At 45.8% G+C, this 19,578-nt stretch overlaps 1 protein-coding gene across 3 annotated transcripts in view; it reads left to right on the forward strand.

The window, feature by feature from the left end:
* The window catches only part of RANBP10 (RAN binding protein 10), a 68,412-nt gene that overhangs the window by 39,678 nt on the left and 9,156 nt on the right, over positions 1 to 19,578 (forward strand). The window contains exons 2-11 of one of the 3 annotated variants that reach the window (XM_027685268.1): positions 437 to 604; positions 3,433 to 3,550; positions 6,905 to 6,927; positions 10,241 to 10,425; positions 12,454 to 12,566; positions 14,907 to 15,015; positions 15,934 to 16,082; positions 17,184 to 17,379; positions 18,089 to 18,213; positions 19,079 to 19,224. In XM_027685268.1, the coding sequence (XP_027541069.1) occupies positions 10,337 to 10,425; positions 12,454 to 12,566; positions 14,907 to 15,015; positions 15,934 to 16,082; positions 17,184 to 17,379; positions 18,089 to 18,213; positions 19,079 to 19,224 (927 nt within the window). In that variant the 5' untranslated portion in view covers positions 437 to 604; positions 3,433 to 3,550; positions 6,905 to 6,927; positions 10,241 to 10,336. The remainder of the gene's footprint in view (positions 1 to 436; positions 605 to 3,432; positions 3,551 to 6,904; positions 6,928 to 10,240; positions 10,426 to 12,453; positions 12,567 to 14,906; positions 15,016 to 15,933; positions 16,083 to 17,183; positions 17,380 to 18,088; positions 18,214 to 19,078; positions 19,225 to 19,578) is intronic. The other 2 variants (XM_027685267.1, XM_027685266.1) reach the window with 2 other exon arrangements.

Here is a 19,578-nt window from a genome sequence, read left to right on the forward strand (position 1 = left end):
TGACAGCACTTGCAGACAAAGCTGCAACAGGTTGAGAATTATTTGATATGTTTTTGCTGGAAGATTGCGCTTTTGGGAACCACAAATGTTTTCCAAAAGGGAGTTTGTTTTACTTCAGGCAAGATAAAAGAGAAACAGGGGTTTAATGATTTTTAAAACAAAAAAGAAATCTGTCAGAATGACTGTTGACACTTTATTATTTTTATTATTTCTCATAAGGCATAAATGAGTTTGAAACCCAAATAAAGTGCTATAACTAAAGACCATTAATTCCTTTTCAGCTGCTGGTGTGTGAAGATTGATATCGGAATGAATCAGGAACGGGAATCAAATTTTGAATCTCCTACAGAAAATTGTGTCCTGAGAGCTGTAGTTACATGTCCTTGTGCTGAAGTGGCTTCACTGCTGTCCTGTTCTTTTGTCTTGTCTTTTACAGGATGGGATAAACATTCTTATGGGTACCACGGTGACGATGGGCACTCCTTCTGTTCCTCGGGGACGGGGCAGCCCTACGGCCCCACGTTCACCACTGGAGACGTGATCGGCTGCTGTGTCAACCTCATCAACAACACCTGCTTCTACACGAAAAATGGCCACAGTTTAGGTAAGTCAGGGAAGATGTTCTCAGGAGAGGGATGCTCCAGCCCTGCCCTCACTGCTGTTTAGTACTTCCCTGTGTTGTAACTCTTGGCCCGTGCCTGTGAGTGAGGTTTAAGAAATGGAAAAGAGCACTCAGCAGTAGTCAGGAGTTGTGAATTGGCTCCACGACAGAAATACTTCCAGCAGGTAAAAAGGTTTCTGTGGTGCTCAATTTGTTAAGGTAGATTAGGATTGCCTGGCTGGGCAACAGGAAAATAAAGAAGTGGGAAGTTAAATTAGCATGTTGTTCAATTACCTACAAAGCCACTGTCCTGGTGTCTTTGTTTTTAAAGGGACTTGTCCATCTGAAAGCCTTAACATGTTGGTCTGAGCATTCCCAAAGCTAAACATTGATTCAGCATAAGAAGTCAAGCACTGGCCATTAGTTTGGTTCATTCCACAGTTGTTTCACTTACTGTCCTAAAGTTAAGGACTTCAAAATTATACCCAAATGAATATCTCACAGATGTTTTCCAGACATCAGTCATACCCAATTTCTTTAAAATAGAAACTTTTGACCATTTTCCCCTAAAACACATGGATGACATGTTCTCCACCCCAGATAAATTCTTGTCATGCAGAAAGTTTTTATAAGTTCATCTCACTTTTTGTGCTGGGATTCATTTGGTTTGGCAGGGAGGGACAAGCACTCCTTTCCTTTGCTTCTCCTTGCTGGGTCAATTCAAGATGAAGAAGCTGGTAGAAGAACACCCTGCTCAAAACACTTAACAGAACAAAGTTGTTTTGAGTTACTGGCTGGGCTGAAGGAGGGAATGGGATTGGAGTGCAGTGCGTGCCTGGAGAGGGCATAATTTCTGGTGAGCTCTTGGGAAAAGGACTGAGCTCCCTGGGATTAGAGAATGATGAACATACTGGACAGAGTCCAGCAAAGGGCTGCCTAGATGATGAAGGGATTAGAGCATCTGTCCTGCGAGGAAAGGCTGAGAGAGCTGGGGCTGTTCAGGCTGCCCATGTCAGTCCAGTACTGGTAAGACAAGTAGAGGCTTGAGAGCAACAGCTGATGGTGTAGAGCACGAGCTGTTGCTTAGGAATGAGACAAGTTCATACAACAGCGACTGAGGTGATGAAATAGTTAAAAATATTTCACAAAATCTCTCCATTTAGTTGCTCTCCTTGATTTTTAGCATATATTTACACAGAAGCCCTGTAGTGGTTTGTGCTGTGCCCCTGTGGATGTTTTGTGTTGTTGGACTGAGTGGTTTTCCAGCTTCACTGTTTTTCAGCCTGACAATGCCGTTGCTTTTCACCACAACAGAAGTGTAAGAGTCAGGAGCAGGCCAGGTCTTCTGTTTAATGAATGTGAATTTGTTAATTTGAAATTTAATTTATTTTTAATGATCAGGAATCTGCACAGTGTAAGCTGTGTCAGTTGGAAAGTTGTCGCTTGCTCCTTCTCCGTCCCGTTCCCAGGACCATGTTGTGCCTGAGTGTCTGAGCAGATGTAGCTGAACAAAGAGCCCAGTTCAGTAATTCTGTGTTGCCTTTCATCATTACCACCCTGTGATTCTTTGCCTTGTGTCCTGCTCAGAGATCTGGTTTGTTTGGGACACTGGGAGTGCTTTGCAGCAGTGAAGTGATCTAGTCTTCCCTTCTTGAATTTTAGTGCTCCTTTCCCTTCAAAGATGGGGCTTTTTTGGATGGAAGGCTTGTGTTTTTCTAATCTGGCATTGAATGACTCCTTGGGGAACAGCCTATGCCAGTGGGAAGAAACAGGAAAGGAAGGGAACTGTGCTTGGAGAACAGCATCAGATATCAGCACTGCCGTGCCCTGGGTGTCCTCTTGGGCTCTTCAGACATACAGTGCAAGACATGAGCTGTCTGAGAAAATGCCAGGTGGAAGACTCAGCTGAGCATTCACAACTGGCTGCTGTGTGTACCAGCTTCTCTTTGAGCTGTGGCAACATAATGGTTGTACTGAGAGAGGAGAGATGGTGTGGTTAGAGGAGACAGGGATGGAAGTGCCACAGAGCAGCAGACCTCAGTCCTTGCTGGGTGACCCCACAAGAGCTGCAGGAACATTTTACTGCCTTTTTTTACAAAAGCAGAATGAAAACCTCATCCAGGAAGACTATTGTTAAGGGCCAGTAGTGTCTGTTTGTGTCACTGGAAAAGAAACACAGCGTCCAAGAGAAGTGCTTCCTGTGGATTGCTGAGGAGAGGAGCCCTTGACCACAGATTGCAGTCACCTGGCTGTGACACAGCTCCTCGTGGGCTCAGGAGGACACATGTGAGGGAGGAGGTGAGGCAAGTGTCAGCAGAGGAACCGAGGCCAAATGGAGGCAGAGGCAATTTATCTGGAAGTCAGAATGCTTTCTTCACTGATGGAAGCATCTCCTTGAAGATCTTGAACTTTTCATGATATTTTGTGCTAACTTGAGAATGTCATTTCGGTGTTGTGCAAACCCAGGGTTTACCAGGAAAGGGTTGAATGTGTTTTTTCCTGATGTTCCCTGACATAAAGCCCCTGTAGCTGTCTACATCTCCTCTTAGGAGATGAGGTCATTGTGTAATCCTGCTGCAGATACTAAAAATATTCATGAGACTAATGAGCCCCTTTGTGAGGCCAGTTAGCTTGAGAGTAGGGTTTCAGAGTTTGAATTTGTCTTGCTTTTAATGGAATTACTGTAGCTTTGTCTTTCCAATTCTCTCTTCACCATTTCAGTCCTCTCCTTTTCATCTGTTAATTAGACACCCCCCTTTTGTTTTCTTTGCAATTTCTTCTGTTGCTTAACTTTTATCTTCCATTGTCTCCATACTTTTTCATTTAATCAGATCCATCAGGAGCACTGTATAAGAACTGTTTTCTTGGCCATCACAAATTCTGGATGTTCTGGTTGGAGCTAAGTCTTGAACTTTGTTTGGAGACGTCACATGAAAACTGTTTGACATCGTATGTAGTCTTAATTCTCTGTTCTGGAAAATGTCTTGAATGTCTTCTGGCTGCTGATGAAACACTTTTGACAGGTTCTGAGCAGAGTCCTGGCAGTAAAAAGTACAATGAGATGTGGCTGGAAGTGTGGTGAGGGTGAATTAGGAGAGAAGGAGGGAGAAATGTTGGGGCTCCAGCCATTAAGTGGAAAGTCTTGGCCCAGGACATAAAGGAGAGGATGTGACTGCTACAGGTCTCTGGGTTTAAGTGGATGAGTTTGCTGGGGGACTAATGTAGGAGTGTCTCAGATCTCAGACTGTGACAGCAGACCAAGGTAAATGGAGCAGCAGGGCTATAAAAAGAGCACACAACCCTCTGAAGTCTTGGCATAGAAAACTTCATGTAGCTTGAGTTCTAGTGCAGGCTCTTGGAAAGACCAAGTTAACCTGTAAAGTAAAATATCCATTCTGCAGCCAGTTTAGAGACTAAGGGAAACATTAGGGATAATGAAGAAATCTGTTGTCATAGAGATCCACTGGTGTCAGTCCCAGGTTTAATAGGTTTGTCCCCAAAACTTCAAATGAAGTTTGCAGAGAGCAAGAGCATGTTGTTTAAAACAACACTTCAGATTAATCAAATTTAAAATCACAGAATCCTGGAATGGTTTGGGTTGGAAGACACCTTAAAGGTCACCTCGTTCCAACTACTCTGCTGTGGGCAGGGACACCTTTCACTGGATCAGGTTGCTCATAGTTGAATGTGTTGGTGCTTATTGCAATCCATCAGCACTGCCTAAGGATTCTCTGCATCGTGGTTGCCTAAACAGATGCTGGAGGAGTATCCTGACATGCAGGCAGGGGAGTGCCATGGCTCCACACCCAAATGCATGTTGTCTTGTGCAAATTGTATTCTGAAACGTCTTGTGAGGACAGTGGCCAACTGTGAGGCAGAGAGGATGATTGTTACTGGGTGGAGAGTAGAGATGGGCCAGGAGGTCCACGAACATGTTGTGTGCATGGGGAGGTGCATAAGTGTGTTTTAGTCATGGAAAGCTGGAAGTCCTTTGATTAGATGGCAGGTGAAGGTATTGATCTCTTTGTGCCCCCTTCATTTAGTGCCTTTATATCACTGCCTTGATGATCATGTTAACATTGTGGACTTAGAGGAGAGGCTCTTCACACCTTTGCTCTTGCCTCCTGACCTCTTGAATTGTCCAGTTCTTATGTCCTTAAATTTGTGAAGGTTGATGTTTTAAATTGGATGCAGGGTTTGGAGGTGCTGAAGAGAGAGGATGCAGGTTCACATTCAGCTGCCTGGTTGGAGCTGTGATTGTTTCACTCTGTGCTGTTGAGTTTGCTGGGTGCAGATGTGGAGCAGAGCAGATGCAGGATGAACTCTAAGCAGAAGTGTTTGTGCAACAGATCGAGTGCTGTGGCATAAAGCATTTTATTAGTCTTAGTTGTGTAACAAAAGGTGCAAAACATACACTTTTCTTATCGTAAGGGCAATGTAATAAGTTTATTTATAGAATCACAGAGTAATTTTCACTGGGAGGGATCTCTTGGGGTCATGTGTCCAACACCCTGCTGAAAGCAGGCCCAGCTAGATCATGTTGCTCAGAAACTCGTCAAGCTTTTACTGTCTTCAAGAATGGAGGTCACCCAGGGTTTTTTTCTGGTCCCCTAATTCAGTGTTTGACCACATTCATACTGAATTTTTCTAATCAGACTTCCCCATGTTGCAGCTGGTCTCTGTTGCCTCCTGTCTCCTGCCACCAAGCATCTCTGAGAAAAATCTTTTCTATACCCTCCCATAAGGTAGTTGTAGGCAGCAACAAGTGTCTGCCCTAATGTTTTTAAGCCTGAACAGTGGCTTTTCCCTTGGCCTCGCTTTGTCTTGCTGGCTTCTGCTGGACTCACTCCAGTCTCAGTGTGTCTTGTGTTGGAGAGCCCAAAAGTGGACATCATACCTCTGTGTAGACTCACAAGGGTTGGAAGAGAAGGGAAAAATCCCTTCCTTTAACCTATACTTTTACTAATACAGCCCAGCTCTACTCTCACTAATACAGCTCAGGATGTGGTTGATGTCCCTCACTGCACAGACCCACCACTCTGCTCTCCTTGTTGCCCAGCAAGACCCTGAATCCTCTTCTGCTTTCTCTCCAGCCAGACCCAGCCTGTCCTGTTTTCTGGGAATATTACAACCTGGTGGCAGGGCTCTTCAGTTGCTTTTATTGAGCTCTGGGGGGTTTGTGCTGGATCATTTCTCCAGCTGTAGCCCCGTGCCCTGCAGGCTGTTGTCCACTCTGCTGTTTGGTGGCAGCTGTGACCACACTCCATCCCATCACCGGGGTCATTAGCAAAGACTTTAAACTGTATTGGCCCTGCCATCGATCCCTGAGGGACAACTCCTGGACTTTGAGCTGCTGATCACAACCCTTCGATCCTGACGGTGCAGCCAATTTTCCACCCACCTTGTAGTCCACTCAAAACCCGTATCCTTGTCCATGTGCTGGAAGCAGCTTCCAGCTGCACAGCAACACGAGCCGGGCCACCTTTGGCTCCGAGTGATGCTGGGGGCAGAGGAGGACTCCAGGACAACAGGCTCAAGGAGATTGACCTCATTCTGGCATGAGGGTAGAAACAAGCTTTCATCCAGCTGAGCAAAACAACTGCAAAGTGGGAAAAAAAAAAAAGGTCTGAGTGAGGAATAATATTTGGGCAATGTGAGGAGGTGAGAGAAGTGCTTGCTGAACACTGTCCTCAGCCAGCTGCTCAACATCACCTGTATACACAATTTTTGGTTGGGTATGGAGAGGGCGCTCAACAGGCAAGGTCCAAACTGCCAGGATGTTCCTTAAACCATATTGGCTATCTGCCAGGATGTTAATTTAACTTCGTTGGATGTTTATTTAGTAAAATATTTAGGATTTCTTTCCGACCGCTTGATTTCGGATCCGTGCTGTTTTGAATAGTAATTGTTTGTTTCCTGTGTTGACTCCTAAAACTGGTTTAAATTACCATTTCAGGCTGAAATGGTCTTGCAAACTAACTCCTTCATAGTGACAGAGGGAGAAGTCTTGCAAACTAACTCCTTCATAGTGACAGAGGGAGAAGCAAAGGAAAGAGGAGCTGCGTTGAGAAAATCAAATTTTTGGGAGAGATATCGGAAACCCTGAACCTTTCTTCAGATGCAAAACTTTGCAGTGGAGGGGGCTGGGGAGGGAATTTACTTCTAAATATGTCAGGTGGTGAAATGCAGTGTCAAAGCCAGGATTTACTGAAATACATTAATGTTTTGTAGCATGTTGAGGATGCAGGCAAGCAGGAAAAAAAATCCTTTGTCTTTTTAATTCTAATATTTTTCCCCCCACAGGTATAGCCTTTACAGACCTCCCTGTAAGTACACCTATTTTCAGTATTTTAACTAAGGATGCAAACAGAAGGGAGGGGGAAGAGTGGGGGGGGTGATTTTTTTTCTGTTTGATGCCCTGTTTAAAAAAAAACCACATGGTAACAGACATTACTGAATGATGTGGATGCTCCTTTTTCTGAAACTTCCTGATCCTGTGACTGGGTTTGTGGGCTACTCACATGCCACCTCTAAGAATATGTTGCTTCTTCTCCAGGAATTAAAGCAAGGATTCAGACTTCTTTGCAGGTCACCATCTTCCAAATGCAGCTTTGACTGTGAGGGGTATTTGTGCAAAGTTATAGAGTAGCCTCTCATATCCCATCCTGCTGTTCCTTGATCTGGCCAGATCATCCTGGCAGGATCTGGGGCTCGTTCATCTGTGTCCTGTGCAGAGGAAATGTTTTAGTGTGAAACTGGGAGAAGACCTGGTCAGGTGGGTTTTGGGATCAGCTACTCAGATGCCTCACAGTGGAGTCTCCAGTGGTTAATTGGTGTCTCTGTGCCTTTTACCAGCCAGTTTGCTGAGCTGTTTTCCGTGGAAATCCCCTTCTGGCTTTTACAGCAGCAGCTAATCCATAACACTGTTTTTCTGGGCCAGGAAGGAGAACAGCTGATGCCCTGTAGGCCTCCTGCTATTGAGAATTATCCTTCATGAGATAATTCCTCTTTAAAAAGAGGACAAGAGAAGCCTGTGTGGGTCATGTCACCCCTTAACTTTGGATGTGAGCAAGGATGGGAGACTTCTGCCTCCATGTGGATTTTGGATGTTCCTCTCCATATACTAAATGGCTCTGCTGCTGGCACTCAACTTCATCATTCTCTTTTCCAATATCCTTCCCTTGGATTACTGCCTTCTTCCTTCACCCTTGATGTATTCCATGTCTTCTTCTGGCCCTTTTTACTCCCTTGATCCATGGATTCTTGGTTGTCCCAGACAGTTGAGGTTACCAGTGCCTTTCCTGAAGAAGAGGGTGCCAAACCCAAGACAGGCTTTTGTTTTATTTTAAGTATAATGACTATTGTCAGAGATTGTGGAAGTCTTGAGGTAACAGGGAATTTGATGTAATTTGCAGGTGGGATTTTTCCATTTGTTACAGCACTGTGATCCAGGCTCAAACACAATATCCAGTCATTTTAAGGTAAAGAGGAGAAAGCATCCATCACAGGAAAGAGGTGGAATGCAATCTGTGTTCTTCACCTTCTAAAGCTGCAGCCTAAAAATTTAACTGCAGACAGGAGTGGGAACAGAAAACTTACCTGAGTGACCCTTGAAGTGCTCTGGTTTGAGCAGCTCCACACGAATTTTTGGCTGTGGATCTGATCCCCCAGGAGGGGCTGTGAGAGCTTTTCCTTGTGTTACAGCCCATGGGAAGCTGACAGGTAACACACATCAGTGAGAAGCTTGGCCAATAAGCCCCATTACTTCCCTGCATTTTAAGCTTAAATAACTTTTAGGGTTTGCACGTCAGTGAGATTGCACAAGGAATTAAATTGACCCTTCAAAACAACACTAGTTTAGAAATCATTTCCTTGAAGTGCTTGTTCCAAAATTCCCCTTTCAGAGGCAACTGGTGAAGACAATATTTTGCAATATTTGCAGTATTAGGAAGCTAAAGTGGATCCTTTAAGTTGAAAACCAGCGTCAGACACAATGAAACATATTTGGTCTTGTTTCAGTTTCCTCTAAAGGCTGTTTGCATTTGTACAAAAATACAACAGTGGGAAAAACCACATTTTGGCTTAGCACAAGCTGAAGTTAATACCAAAATAACTGCTTGAAATAGAAGTGAGTTCCCACAGAGGGAATTTCCCCTTTTTTTGCCAGTTTAAGCCAATGCTTAGGCCTAACTCTTACTTATACAAGCCTGTGTCAGGTCTATCCTGCCTGGAGGTTTGCCAAAACAATAGGAAATGAAAAAAAGCAGAATGTGGAAGAGCCCAGGTTGGGATTGCAGGAGTGGAAAGGGAGGAGGGGGTCAAAAACAGGTCAAGATTAGCAAGGGGGTTGTGAGCAACTGGCCACCAACACTGGGGGCAAGAGATGGTCCAGATGTCACGGGGAAGGTGTTCCTGAAGAACTTGGCAGGTCAGTGGTCTCTGGGATAATCTCTCCCTGCATCTGGCAGGATGCTGGAGATACATGTAGTTCCCAACAGTTGCTAAACAGAGAGAACACATCCCATGTGTGAGAAATGGAATTTTAACTCTGAGATGATTTTAGAGAAGTTGAGGGGAAGCAGCTTCCCCTGAAAAATTAACATACCCAGAAGTGGCTGAAAAATACATGATATCTTGTAAATTGGGGTTTTTTTCCTTCTCACTTCCAAGTATTTTGGGTGTCTGGTTCCTGGCTTTGGAAGTTCTTGGGTTCATAATACTAAACAGTTAATAGAAAAGTCTTAAGTATGGTCTGTGAAAAAGATCTGATCCCTTACTAGAGATATTTCCTTGTCATCCACTTTTGAAAGAATAGAAAGACTGACTGTAAATACAGCATTTTCCTCTGATAGCTCTTCTGTATCGTGTCACCCCTGTACCTTTTCTGATGCTGTTTCTCTTTTCCCAACATCTAAGTGGGTTCAGGGATCAGTTTGTATCCACAATTTATTCTTAAAATAGTGTGAATTCAGAGAACTTCTAGATAGACTTTGGCCACCTATTTTCGATTAGATCATCTTTAGAAGCTGAATTACTGGCTGAATTTTAGAGGTATTTTCATGATGGGAACCTTTCTCTTTTCCCCATGTCCTGGTGGTGTGTCAAAGCTTCCATTTGGATCCATAGGCTTGTTCTTAGTATGAAATTCATCTGTCAAATATCCTGATAACGACTTCCAAGGAATAAAATAATTCAGTTGAAACAGCAGAGAACACACAGATCTGTTGTTTGAGATGATGCACCTTGCATTGATTCTTCTCATTATTATTCTTATTCTATTATTACTATATTAAATACCATGTTAATTATTATTATATTAATTATTATCTGCTGCATCTTGAACTTTGGTAGAAATCGCAGAAAACTAAGCCATCTACAGAAGCAGTCACAGCTCAATCACAGGCTACTGGGAGATTGAACCTGTTGTTCTGGTTTTATGCAGTAACTTTTAAAACTGCACAATAAGTCACAGGTTTCCCTGAGAAGCACCTAAAGGGCTGTTCCCTCTTCCTATCCCATTATATTTATTTCAATTTAAAGAGCGGCTCTTTTGTCTCAACAAACCACATAACTGGAACCAGAAAGAGAAAGCTGCATTTAACACAGGGGTTTGTTGTTTTTTTTTTCCTCCCTTCCCAGTCAAATCTCTACCCCACAGTGGGTCTCCAGACTCCAGGAGAGATCGTGGATGCCAACTTTGGGCAGCAGCCCTTTGTGTTCGACATCGAGGACTACATGAGGGAGTGGAGGGCGAAGATCCAGAGCACCATTAAGCGGTTTCCCATAGGAGACAGGCTGGGCGAGTGGCAAGCCATGCTGCAGAAGTGAGTCCCTGCCCTGGTGTTCACCTTCTTCCATTTTCTTAGGCTTTAAATGCTGATTGATGCTCTCTGATGGCAAAAATTGCCCCTCGCTGCGTTTTTGCTCGAATTGTTTTACCCTACGTTTTGTTGGTCTTCCCTGTGTGGGTTGCTGCTGTTTGAAATGTAAAAGGTATGGGAGAAGTTTTCAGCTAAAAATGCATGAAAGATTGTAGGGATGGAGGAACATAACGTTTTGAGGTGATGCACTGGGGGAAGGGGAGAGGACACCATGAAAACTCTTTTTAACACAGGAGAAAAGCCAGGACGTAAATCAGCTGAACCTGGAAATGAAAGAGCAAGAAATAGACTAAACTAAAGGCTTCCAAAAACTGAAAGCACATTATGACACTTTATAAATCTGTGAATACTGAATGCAGTTCCCACTGCAAAAAGGATTGAGTGGGACTTGATGAGAACAATTGACAAAAGTTGTCAGAGTTTGGGAGTATCTTCTGCCTGAAGACACACTGAGGTGCTGGAGTGTGTCCAGAGAAGGGCAGTGGGCCCATGGAAGGATCTGGAGCTCAAGTCTGATTAGGAGCAGCTGAGGGAGCTGGGGGGGTCCAGCCTGGAGGAAAGGAGGCTCAGGGGGGACCTTCTTGCTCTCTACAACTCCCTGACAGGAGGCTGTGGCCAGGTGGGGGTCGGTCTCTTCTCCCAGGTAACATGTGAGTGATGGGACAAGAGGAAAGGGCCTCAAGTTGCAGCAGAGGAGGCTTAGATTGGACATCAGGAAGAATTTATTCATTGAAAGGCTGGTCAGGCATAGGAGGAGTCTGTCCAGAGAAGTGGTGGAGTCACCATCCCTGGAAGTGTTCAAGAAACAACTGGATGTGGCACTTAGTGCTGTGGCTTAATTGACATGATGGTGTTTGATCAAAGGTTGGACTTGTGGATGTTGGAGGTCCTTTCCAGCCTTAATGATCTATGATCCTATGAGCTTTGAACATAAAAAAGACCTGCAGTGGGTGAGTGCAGTGTCAGCCTTAATTTTATGAACATGTTGGTGGATTCCTGCAGCACTAGAGTGGGTTTTTTTCCTTTCCCTGGTAAAACAGACCATTTTTTTGCCCCTCTGTTATTTAACTGAATATTTAACCTTGTTGGACCTTTCCTCATAACACATCATAACACTATTTCTTTGAGAGGCTTTGCTGAAAGACTCTGTGAAATACAACCAAGTGCACTGCAAAAATATCCCTTTTTTGACTGCTTCCAGCCTTTTTTTGAGATTCATCATGACAAGCTTTGAAATCCTGTGCTGGTTCTTTAGATTTTGTTAAAATCCAGTGAGCATTAATATTTACTCACCATGTCCTGGGAAGGCACAAGTGTGTTAGAAATGGTCTGTTCAGAAAGATGATGTTGTTGTGTTTGTTTTCTGGTGGTGATGCTTCCTCCTCCCCCGCAACATTTTTTGAAAATGCAGCTTCAAAGTGTGTTTATGTTTTTAAAATCACTGCTGACAGTCATCAGATCAGAGTATCTGTGAATGTGTAGAATTCATGAGGAGATTCAACTACTAAAGATATAATTGCTGGCAAAATAAGTGATGGAAGAAATTCAGGACCAGAATATTTTTTTCTTTTTTACATCTACTTGAAAGCCATGAACCTCTCTGAGATTCAGATTTGTATCTATATAGGGTGTCACTGGCAGTAACATAGTACTGAGACCTTACAAGTGACCCTTGGACAGCAGTCATCAAATCAATAAATACTGTATATGCATTAAGAGTCTTAATATTTTGGTTTTTTCCCCTCTGTAAGGTGAATTTAGAGCCTCCCTCCTGTTTGCAGAGGATGTGGTGCCTCTCCTGTAAATTTACACTGTTTGGACCCAGAAGTAGGACCCTGGTTATGTCCTAAGCAAGCTGAGTTTGTCACTGAAATTGCAACTTCTGTTGTGTTGATTTCTTTTTTTTTCTCCAGTGTGATGACCCTGTTTCACCAATGTCTCTTCATCTCTTTGTATTTTCTTTTTTTCTAGTATGGTTTCATCATATTTGGTTCATCATGGGTACTGTTCCACAGCAACTGCCTTTGCCAGAGTCACAGACACCACAATCCAGGAAGAACAGACCTCAATAAAGAATAGACAAAGTAAGTCATTCCCAAAGTGTGCCCCACTGGCCACGTGTTCCCTTCAGGACTCTGCAGAGGAATGAAGTGCTGTGGAAGCAGAGAAGTTACTCCATGACATTATAAAGCTCTTCACAGCACGCTGGGTGGGTCAGTAGAGCTTGGGAACCTCTGCTGGGAGCACTTTTCCCATCATCACGGTGTCCCCTCCACCCTCTGCCACCTCTGCCTGGAGAACTGCCCTGTCTGCTGTGCTTGGCCTTTGCCTGAGCTGAGGTCACTGTGCACCAGAGATCCCTTTGGATTTGAGTCCTTTGCTGCAGGCTGTTGCAGCAGGGGCAGTCACAGGGACCCAGATACATCCCTCTGTTCTGACTGCAGCTCTCAGAGTTAAGGACTCTCCCAGTCCCTCTGCACATTTTGATTTCAGGTGACATTTTTGTGTACTGAGGGTTTTTCATATTCACAGCCAACATGTTTAGCTCACACTAGGTGAAGAATTCATATTGTGTCTGGTTTGGTTGCTGCTGTTTCCTCCCACGTGGCTCATCTCTCAGCTTGCAAGGCTTTTGGCTCCTGCAGAATCAGGCCCGCAGCTTTCACCTGCTGTACCTTTATTTTAAGCTTTTCTATTCACAGGCTCAGACTGCAGAGTGGCAGAACATTGGTGTGCTTTCTGCATTCTCCTGGCTGTTGAATACAGGCTGCATCCCACCCTGTGCCCTGCCCTTCCCTTTGTGAACTGCTCCTCCTGTGACTGTTGCGGGTCGGGAGCGTTGTGCCCTTGGTGGCTCGCTCTCCATACATCGCGTGTGCTTAGCCAGCATTCGGGTTCATCTGGGGACTCTGCTTTTTAAATAACTTGTAGTTGCTGCCTGTTAGTGCTGATGGGCTTTTGTGCTTTCCAGGTCATGCATTATGCAACCCTGACCCCAGCCAGTGTTCCTGCTGGTGTGGGTTTAACCGGCGGAGCCTCGCGTTTGTCCGAGGGCAGGGGACGAGGCAGATGGAGGGAGGGAACACAGAGCTCCCGAGTCGGGGCTTAAATAAAAGGTGTGAGGAAAACACAGATGGGAAAACAAAAAAGAAGGGAAAATGTGAAGGGGAATGGCATCCCTGAGAGTTGCCAAACGAGGCAGAACAGGGAGCTGTCAAAAGCAGCGAGACTTAAAAACGGACATGCGAGGAAGGAACAGAGCGAAGTGAGAGCTCTTGTGTTGGTGTGAGAGCCACAGCTTTGGTTCCAGCTTTCAGCTACCATAACAAGCTAATAGACAGTGAGAAGTGGGAGCCAAGACAAGTCACTGCAGTTTGTTACTGGGGATTGTTAATGAGGATTTACCAGGCTGGGCTTCCAACTTGTCGTGGTTAGCAAAAGCCACAGCCTTACTGTCAGAGCCTCTGCTTGCAAAGCACCTCACAGGCCATTCAAAAACTTCCCTCTGTTGCTTATAAGGAGTGCTGGAAAAACAGTGCAGTTTTAGTTTTAAGTACATTTAGGTTTTTTCTTTTATTTTTTTCTATACTTAGAAAAAAATAATATGCAAATCTGTAGATCAGCAGCTTCTCTGAGTGTTCAGGGATGGGATCTCAAGATGAGTCTGGCACTTGTGTCTTCTGACCCACTGAAGGAACATACATGGGACATGAACACTCAGCATGATAGGTGTCTTCTGTCCTGTCTCTTTACAGCTCCTAAAAATGTACAACTTGTTGAGCTGTTTCTAGCTTAGTCAACAGCTGGTTCTGGGAGCCAGTTTGGCTCATTGCAGGCCAAACTCAAGTTAAATTCTCTGGTTAATTCTCTCAGTACATTGAGATGAGACTTGCAGGAACCCAGTTTTGTTGATATAATTACTTCTGCTTAGAGGTGGGGATATTGGGGAACCAGTACTATGGGTTTAAGCCCACAGACCCTCTAAGAATCCTCCTCTTATCTGATTCCCAGCCAGACATACACTTCAGAGGATGTAATATGGGGTGACTTAGGGGCTTCCCTCTGAAATTGTCATTTTCCCAGCAGCCTCCTTGTTTCCATCCAGCTGGCATGTCCTGCTTTCTTTCCCATTGCTGCAGAGCTCTGTGGCTAAAGGACTAAAGTCTCAGAGCACCCCACCCCAGCTCACCTACTACATCCTTCAAAACCTTCTGCTCTGGGTGTTTTTGTGCTGCTAAGAAATCCTCCCTCATTTTCACATGGTTTTCCTTGCCCTAATCCATAATAAACAAAATATGGTCCCCAGTTCTCCCAAGCCCTTGTGCAAGGTGGTTGTGGGGAGGTGGGTGGTATATGTGAGACAGCCCTTCTGGCTGTTCCTGTGGGCTGGTCCTGTGTGTCACCAGGTCTCCCTTTGCTTTCAGGAATACAGAAGCTAGTATTAGCAGGCAGAGTGGGAGAGGCTATAGAAGCCACCCAGCAGCTCTATCCTGGCCTCCTAGAACATAACCCCAACCTGCTCTTCATGTTAAAGTAAGTATGAATAGCTTTATACTCTCTACTTCTGAAATGTGTAGATGCAGGAGAGAAGAGGCTGCCCAGACATCCAGGCCAGCTGCACACATTGCTCTGAATTCCAGCTGAGATTCCCTTTGGGAGTCCTTTGTATAGTGCTTGTAGCCCTTTTGTTGCTGCTCAGACCCAGTGTGGCTTTGCCTCATGAGGTCAGGCAGAGTTGGGTGAGTTTTAGCTCTGCTGACTGCCAGAACCTCCTTCACAGGTGGTCTTCACTTGTCTTGTGGAGAACTTGCATTGCTGGAGCAGTGGCAGTCACTGTGAAGGTTCCTGAAAAGGCAGATGAATGGAAAAGGCTGTGTGGGGTAGAGACTAAAGGAAAAAATGTTCCAGTTCTCCAGCTGTACAGAGCGGTTCTCCCACCCTTCTGAGACATGAGGACAGTTCCCAGTAAAGATAAATGAGGAGCTGTCCTCACTGTCACTGAATTTTTTACTCTTTCTTCTCTATTTTCCATTGGCCACCAGTGTTTTTAGGTTGATGGAGCAGGGAAGGACCTATGATGTTTGACACATTTAGTATCTTCCCCTTGAAAAAAATCTCCCACAGTTGAATTTTGGAGTACCTGCAGAGGAGGTGGAGGTGAAAGCTGTAGAGGATCAGTTTCTTCTTAGCACAGTGGAATTAAACTTGCTTTTTGGGAATGTCTCAACAACTATTAGCATCAAAGTTGCAGTTTCTGAACTCCTCCTTCCTGTAGCTTTATCAGAGCACTCACAAAGGCATCGGGAGTCTGAAATGTCCTTTTGAAAGCGAAGGAGTTTTAACTCCTTTGCAGTTTCTAGGACTTCTCCACTCAGGAGCTGAGGGGGGCTCAGTGCAGAGCATCCTGGCTGTCACGCACCCTTTTCCCCTCCTTCCCTCCTATGAATCCAGGTGTCGGCAGTTCGTGGAGATGGTGAACGGCACTGACAGTGAAGTGCGTTGTTTCAGTGCCCGCAGCCCCCGATCCCAGGACAGCTACCCCGGGTCCCCCAGCCTCAGTCCCAGACACGGATCAAGCAACTCCCACATTCACAGTACCGGTAAGTGTGTGCTCTGTGTCTCCCAGTGAGAAGAGCAGGTGTCTGAGGTGGACATTATTCCATGAAATCGTAGAATCATAGAATCAGCTGGGTTGGAAGAGACCTCTGAAATCATCAAGTCCAACCCTTGATCCAACCCCGCTGTGGTTCCCAGCCCATGGCACTGATGCCACATCCAGTCTTATCTTAAAAACCTCCAGGGGCAGAGAATCCACCACTTCCCTGGGCAGCCCATTCCAATGTCTGATTACCCTCTCTGGAAAGAAATTCTTTCTAATATCTAACCTAAACCTCCCCTGGCACAACTTGAGACCAAGCCCTCTTGTCTCACCGATAGTTGCCTGGGAAAAGAGACCAACCCCCACCTGGCTCCCCCCTCCTGTCAGGGAGTTGTAGAGAGTGAGGAGGTCTCCCCTGAGCCTCCTCCTCTCCAGGCTGAACAGCCCCAGCTCCCTCAGCCTCTCCTCATAGGACTTGTGCTTGAGTCCCTTCACCAGCCTTGTTGCTCTCCTCTGGACCTGCTCCAGGACCTCAATATCCTTCCTGAACTGAGGGGCCCAGAACTGGGCACAGCACTCCAGGGGTGGCCTCACCAGCGCTGAGTCCAGGGGCAGAATCACTTCCTTGGACCTGTTGGCCACACTGTTCCTGACACAGGCCAGGATCCATTGGCCTTCTTGGCCACCTGGGCACACTGCTGGCTCATGTTCAGCCTCCTGTCAATCCAAACTCCCAGGTCCCTTCCTGCCTGGCTGCTCTCCAGCCACTCTGTCCCCAGCCTGTAGCGCTACATGGGGTTGTGGCTCCTTTCCTTTCTGATACCCAGCTGAGGGGATGCACTGTTAACATGTGTGTCTCTACACTGTTGCAGAATTGGTTTTGCATTAGTTATTTCCCAAAGTTATCTGCAGAGCAGGTTTTTTCCAGAATAAAGAACATTTTGAAGGCGGCCCTTTAGTGCAGCCACCAGTGACTCAGTGTCTCACTGATGCAGTGGTGAGAGGAGGTCAGGAAAGCAAAGCCTCTTGTGCCAAATTGTTGACATCACAGCAGAGTAATATTGTCAGTCTGGTCTTATTTTTCTTTCTTCTTGGCTTTCAGGAGCAGATAGTCCAACCTGTAGCAATGGAGTCATGTCCACAAAAAGCAAACAGAGTCACAGTAAATACCCAGCACTGAGTTCATCATCTTCATCTTCCTCCTCCTCTTCCCCCTCATCTGTGAACTACTCTGAGTCCAATTCTACAGATTCTACCAAATCTCAGCAGCACAGTAGTACGAGTAATCAAGAAACCAGGTATTTTTTTTTTTTCCGCTGGAGACACCTGAGTGAGAGTGGGATGGTGGGAAAGGGCTCAGTCTGCTTTCTGAGGAGCTAGAAGGTCATCTGTCCTGCCCTTCTGAGCAATATTTGGTATCTACAAGGTCACTACAATTCCCAGCAGCCACAAACCCGTTCCATTTTCCCTTCTGTGGCTCAGGCTTGGAGGCTTGTCTCATAAGGAATATTATGATGCTCCTGTTTCAGACACCAAGCTGTCCCATTACACTGGTGCCATGGGTTTGTCTAGACACTCTAATCAGTAGTTATTCAGCAGTCTCACCCAGCCTGCTGTCTTGAACATTTAAGTGTTCTGTATTGCACTCTCTGCAAGGACTGAGGGCTTAGCCAAGATTCCCCTCCTGTGCAGTCTGTTAGTGTGTTATCTATTGTCTGGCTGCTGTTTGCTGTCCCAGGGATGAACGCTTCCTGAAGGGAAAATGCAAAGCACTCTGCACCTGGAATTATGACAGGCACTTCCAGAACAGAAACCTGTTTCATAAATTGTATTCAGAAGCCTGCAACAATTTTTGCTACACTGACTTAGACCATCTGGCTCCCTGTAGTCCAGCTGGCACCTTTCCTGGTCTGCTGGCCATTGCTGGGCACCATTTGGCACATGAGCTCTTAATTTCTTCCCTTTCTAATTTAGACATCTAACCTTTCTTCCCTCTTTTCACCTCAGTGACAGCGAGATGGAAATGGAGGCTGAGCATTATCCCAACGGAGTCCTGGAAAATTCATCCACCAGGATAATGAATGGCACCTACAAACATGAGGAGATCCTGCAGACGGATGAGTCCAGCATGGGTAGGGCCTCAGAGGCAGGAGGGGTAAAGGGAAATAAAAAGAGCTGGTATCAGGAGTTAAAACTCTGATTGGATAGTGGGGAGTAGAACATGTACTTTGGGCTTCTTTCCCCACCCAGTGAATGGAGTTCTCAAGGTGCCTGTTCCATGGGGAAAATGAATCTGTCCTGGAACTAAAGCTAAGTCTGGCTTTTCACACTCTCACAGCAGTGCTGGTGATGTTGTGGAGCAGGGAAAGCAATAGGAGTCAAAGGCTTGTTCAGTGCTGGTCATGAAATCCAGCTCAGAGCAGTCCTGGCAGAAGTGCCAGCTGGGGAGTTGAGCTGGGCTGTGTCTCAGCACAGCTGGTCAGCTGTGACTGTCCTGTTTGTGGGTGCTTTAGCCAGGAGGGAGAGGATGGATCCGCCACACTACCTCTGAAACTGGGGATCCCTCCAGTTGTAATGGATCTTGTGGCCACTAATACTGGGAAGCTGGTGGTGTTGGCATGTCTGACTGAAAGTTTTCTGAGTCCAGGATTTGTTAAACCAAGGGATTTCTGTGTTGTGTATGTTGTATTACAGACATGGAAGGGTAACACAGCTGGAGTTGCAAGCTCCTGGGATTTTATCAGGAGACTTGATTTCTAGGTAGTCCTCTGGCATTAAACTGAGCTCAAATCTTTCCTGTACTTATCAGGCACTGTGAAAAGCCCATAGCTGGCTGTTGTAGTGCAGGAATCACAGAAAGCTTCCACTGGGGTAAACTTAGAGCGGGGAGCAGCCACCTGCTCCAGAAGGGGAAGGAGTTTGTGGGTGTCATGACACAGAGCAGGCATTGGTGAGGAAAGAAAGATGACTGTTCCTTCTCCACTGCCCTTCCTCCAGAAGACAGCTGTCCCCAGAGGCAGCTCTGTGGAGGGAACCACGCTGCCACGGAGAGAATGATCCAGTTTGGGCGGGAGCTGCAGATCCTGAGCGAGCAGCTTTGCAGAGAATATGGGAAGAACACCGTGCACAAAAAGATGCTTCAGGTAAGCCTGGGCCTTGTGCTGCATTGCAGCAGTTCTCTGGGCCGGGACTGGGGGTGTGGGTTCCCTTGCAGACCCTGGGTAGCCCCCACTTCTGCACCTGCTGAGGAAGAGGGGGCCTGCGTGGGGATCAGAGGTCAAACCATGAACGTAGAGCATCTACACCCAATTCTCAGCACAGGAGAGGAGAACTACAGCTCCTGCCTGCCTTCCTGGAGCAACTGCATGCTCTTCTTCTCTCCAGGTGACACTCTACCTGCCTTCCTGTGCTGGCTCCCCTGCCAGGTGGAGGGGGCACCCTCTTTAACCCACTATCTTGATGGGCCAGTGTGGTCCTTTGCTGCCAAGAAGAAAAGG

This window comes from Neopelma chrysocephalum, unplaced genomic scaffold (genome assembly GCF_003984885.1).
Source record: "Neopelma chrysocephalum unplaced genomic scaffold, ASM398488v2 Primary Assembly neopelma1_68b, whole genome shotgun sequence".
NCBI lineage: Eukaryota > Metazoa > Chordata > Aves > Passeriformes > Pipridae > Neopelma > Neopelma chrysocephalum.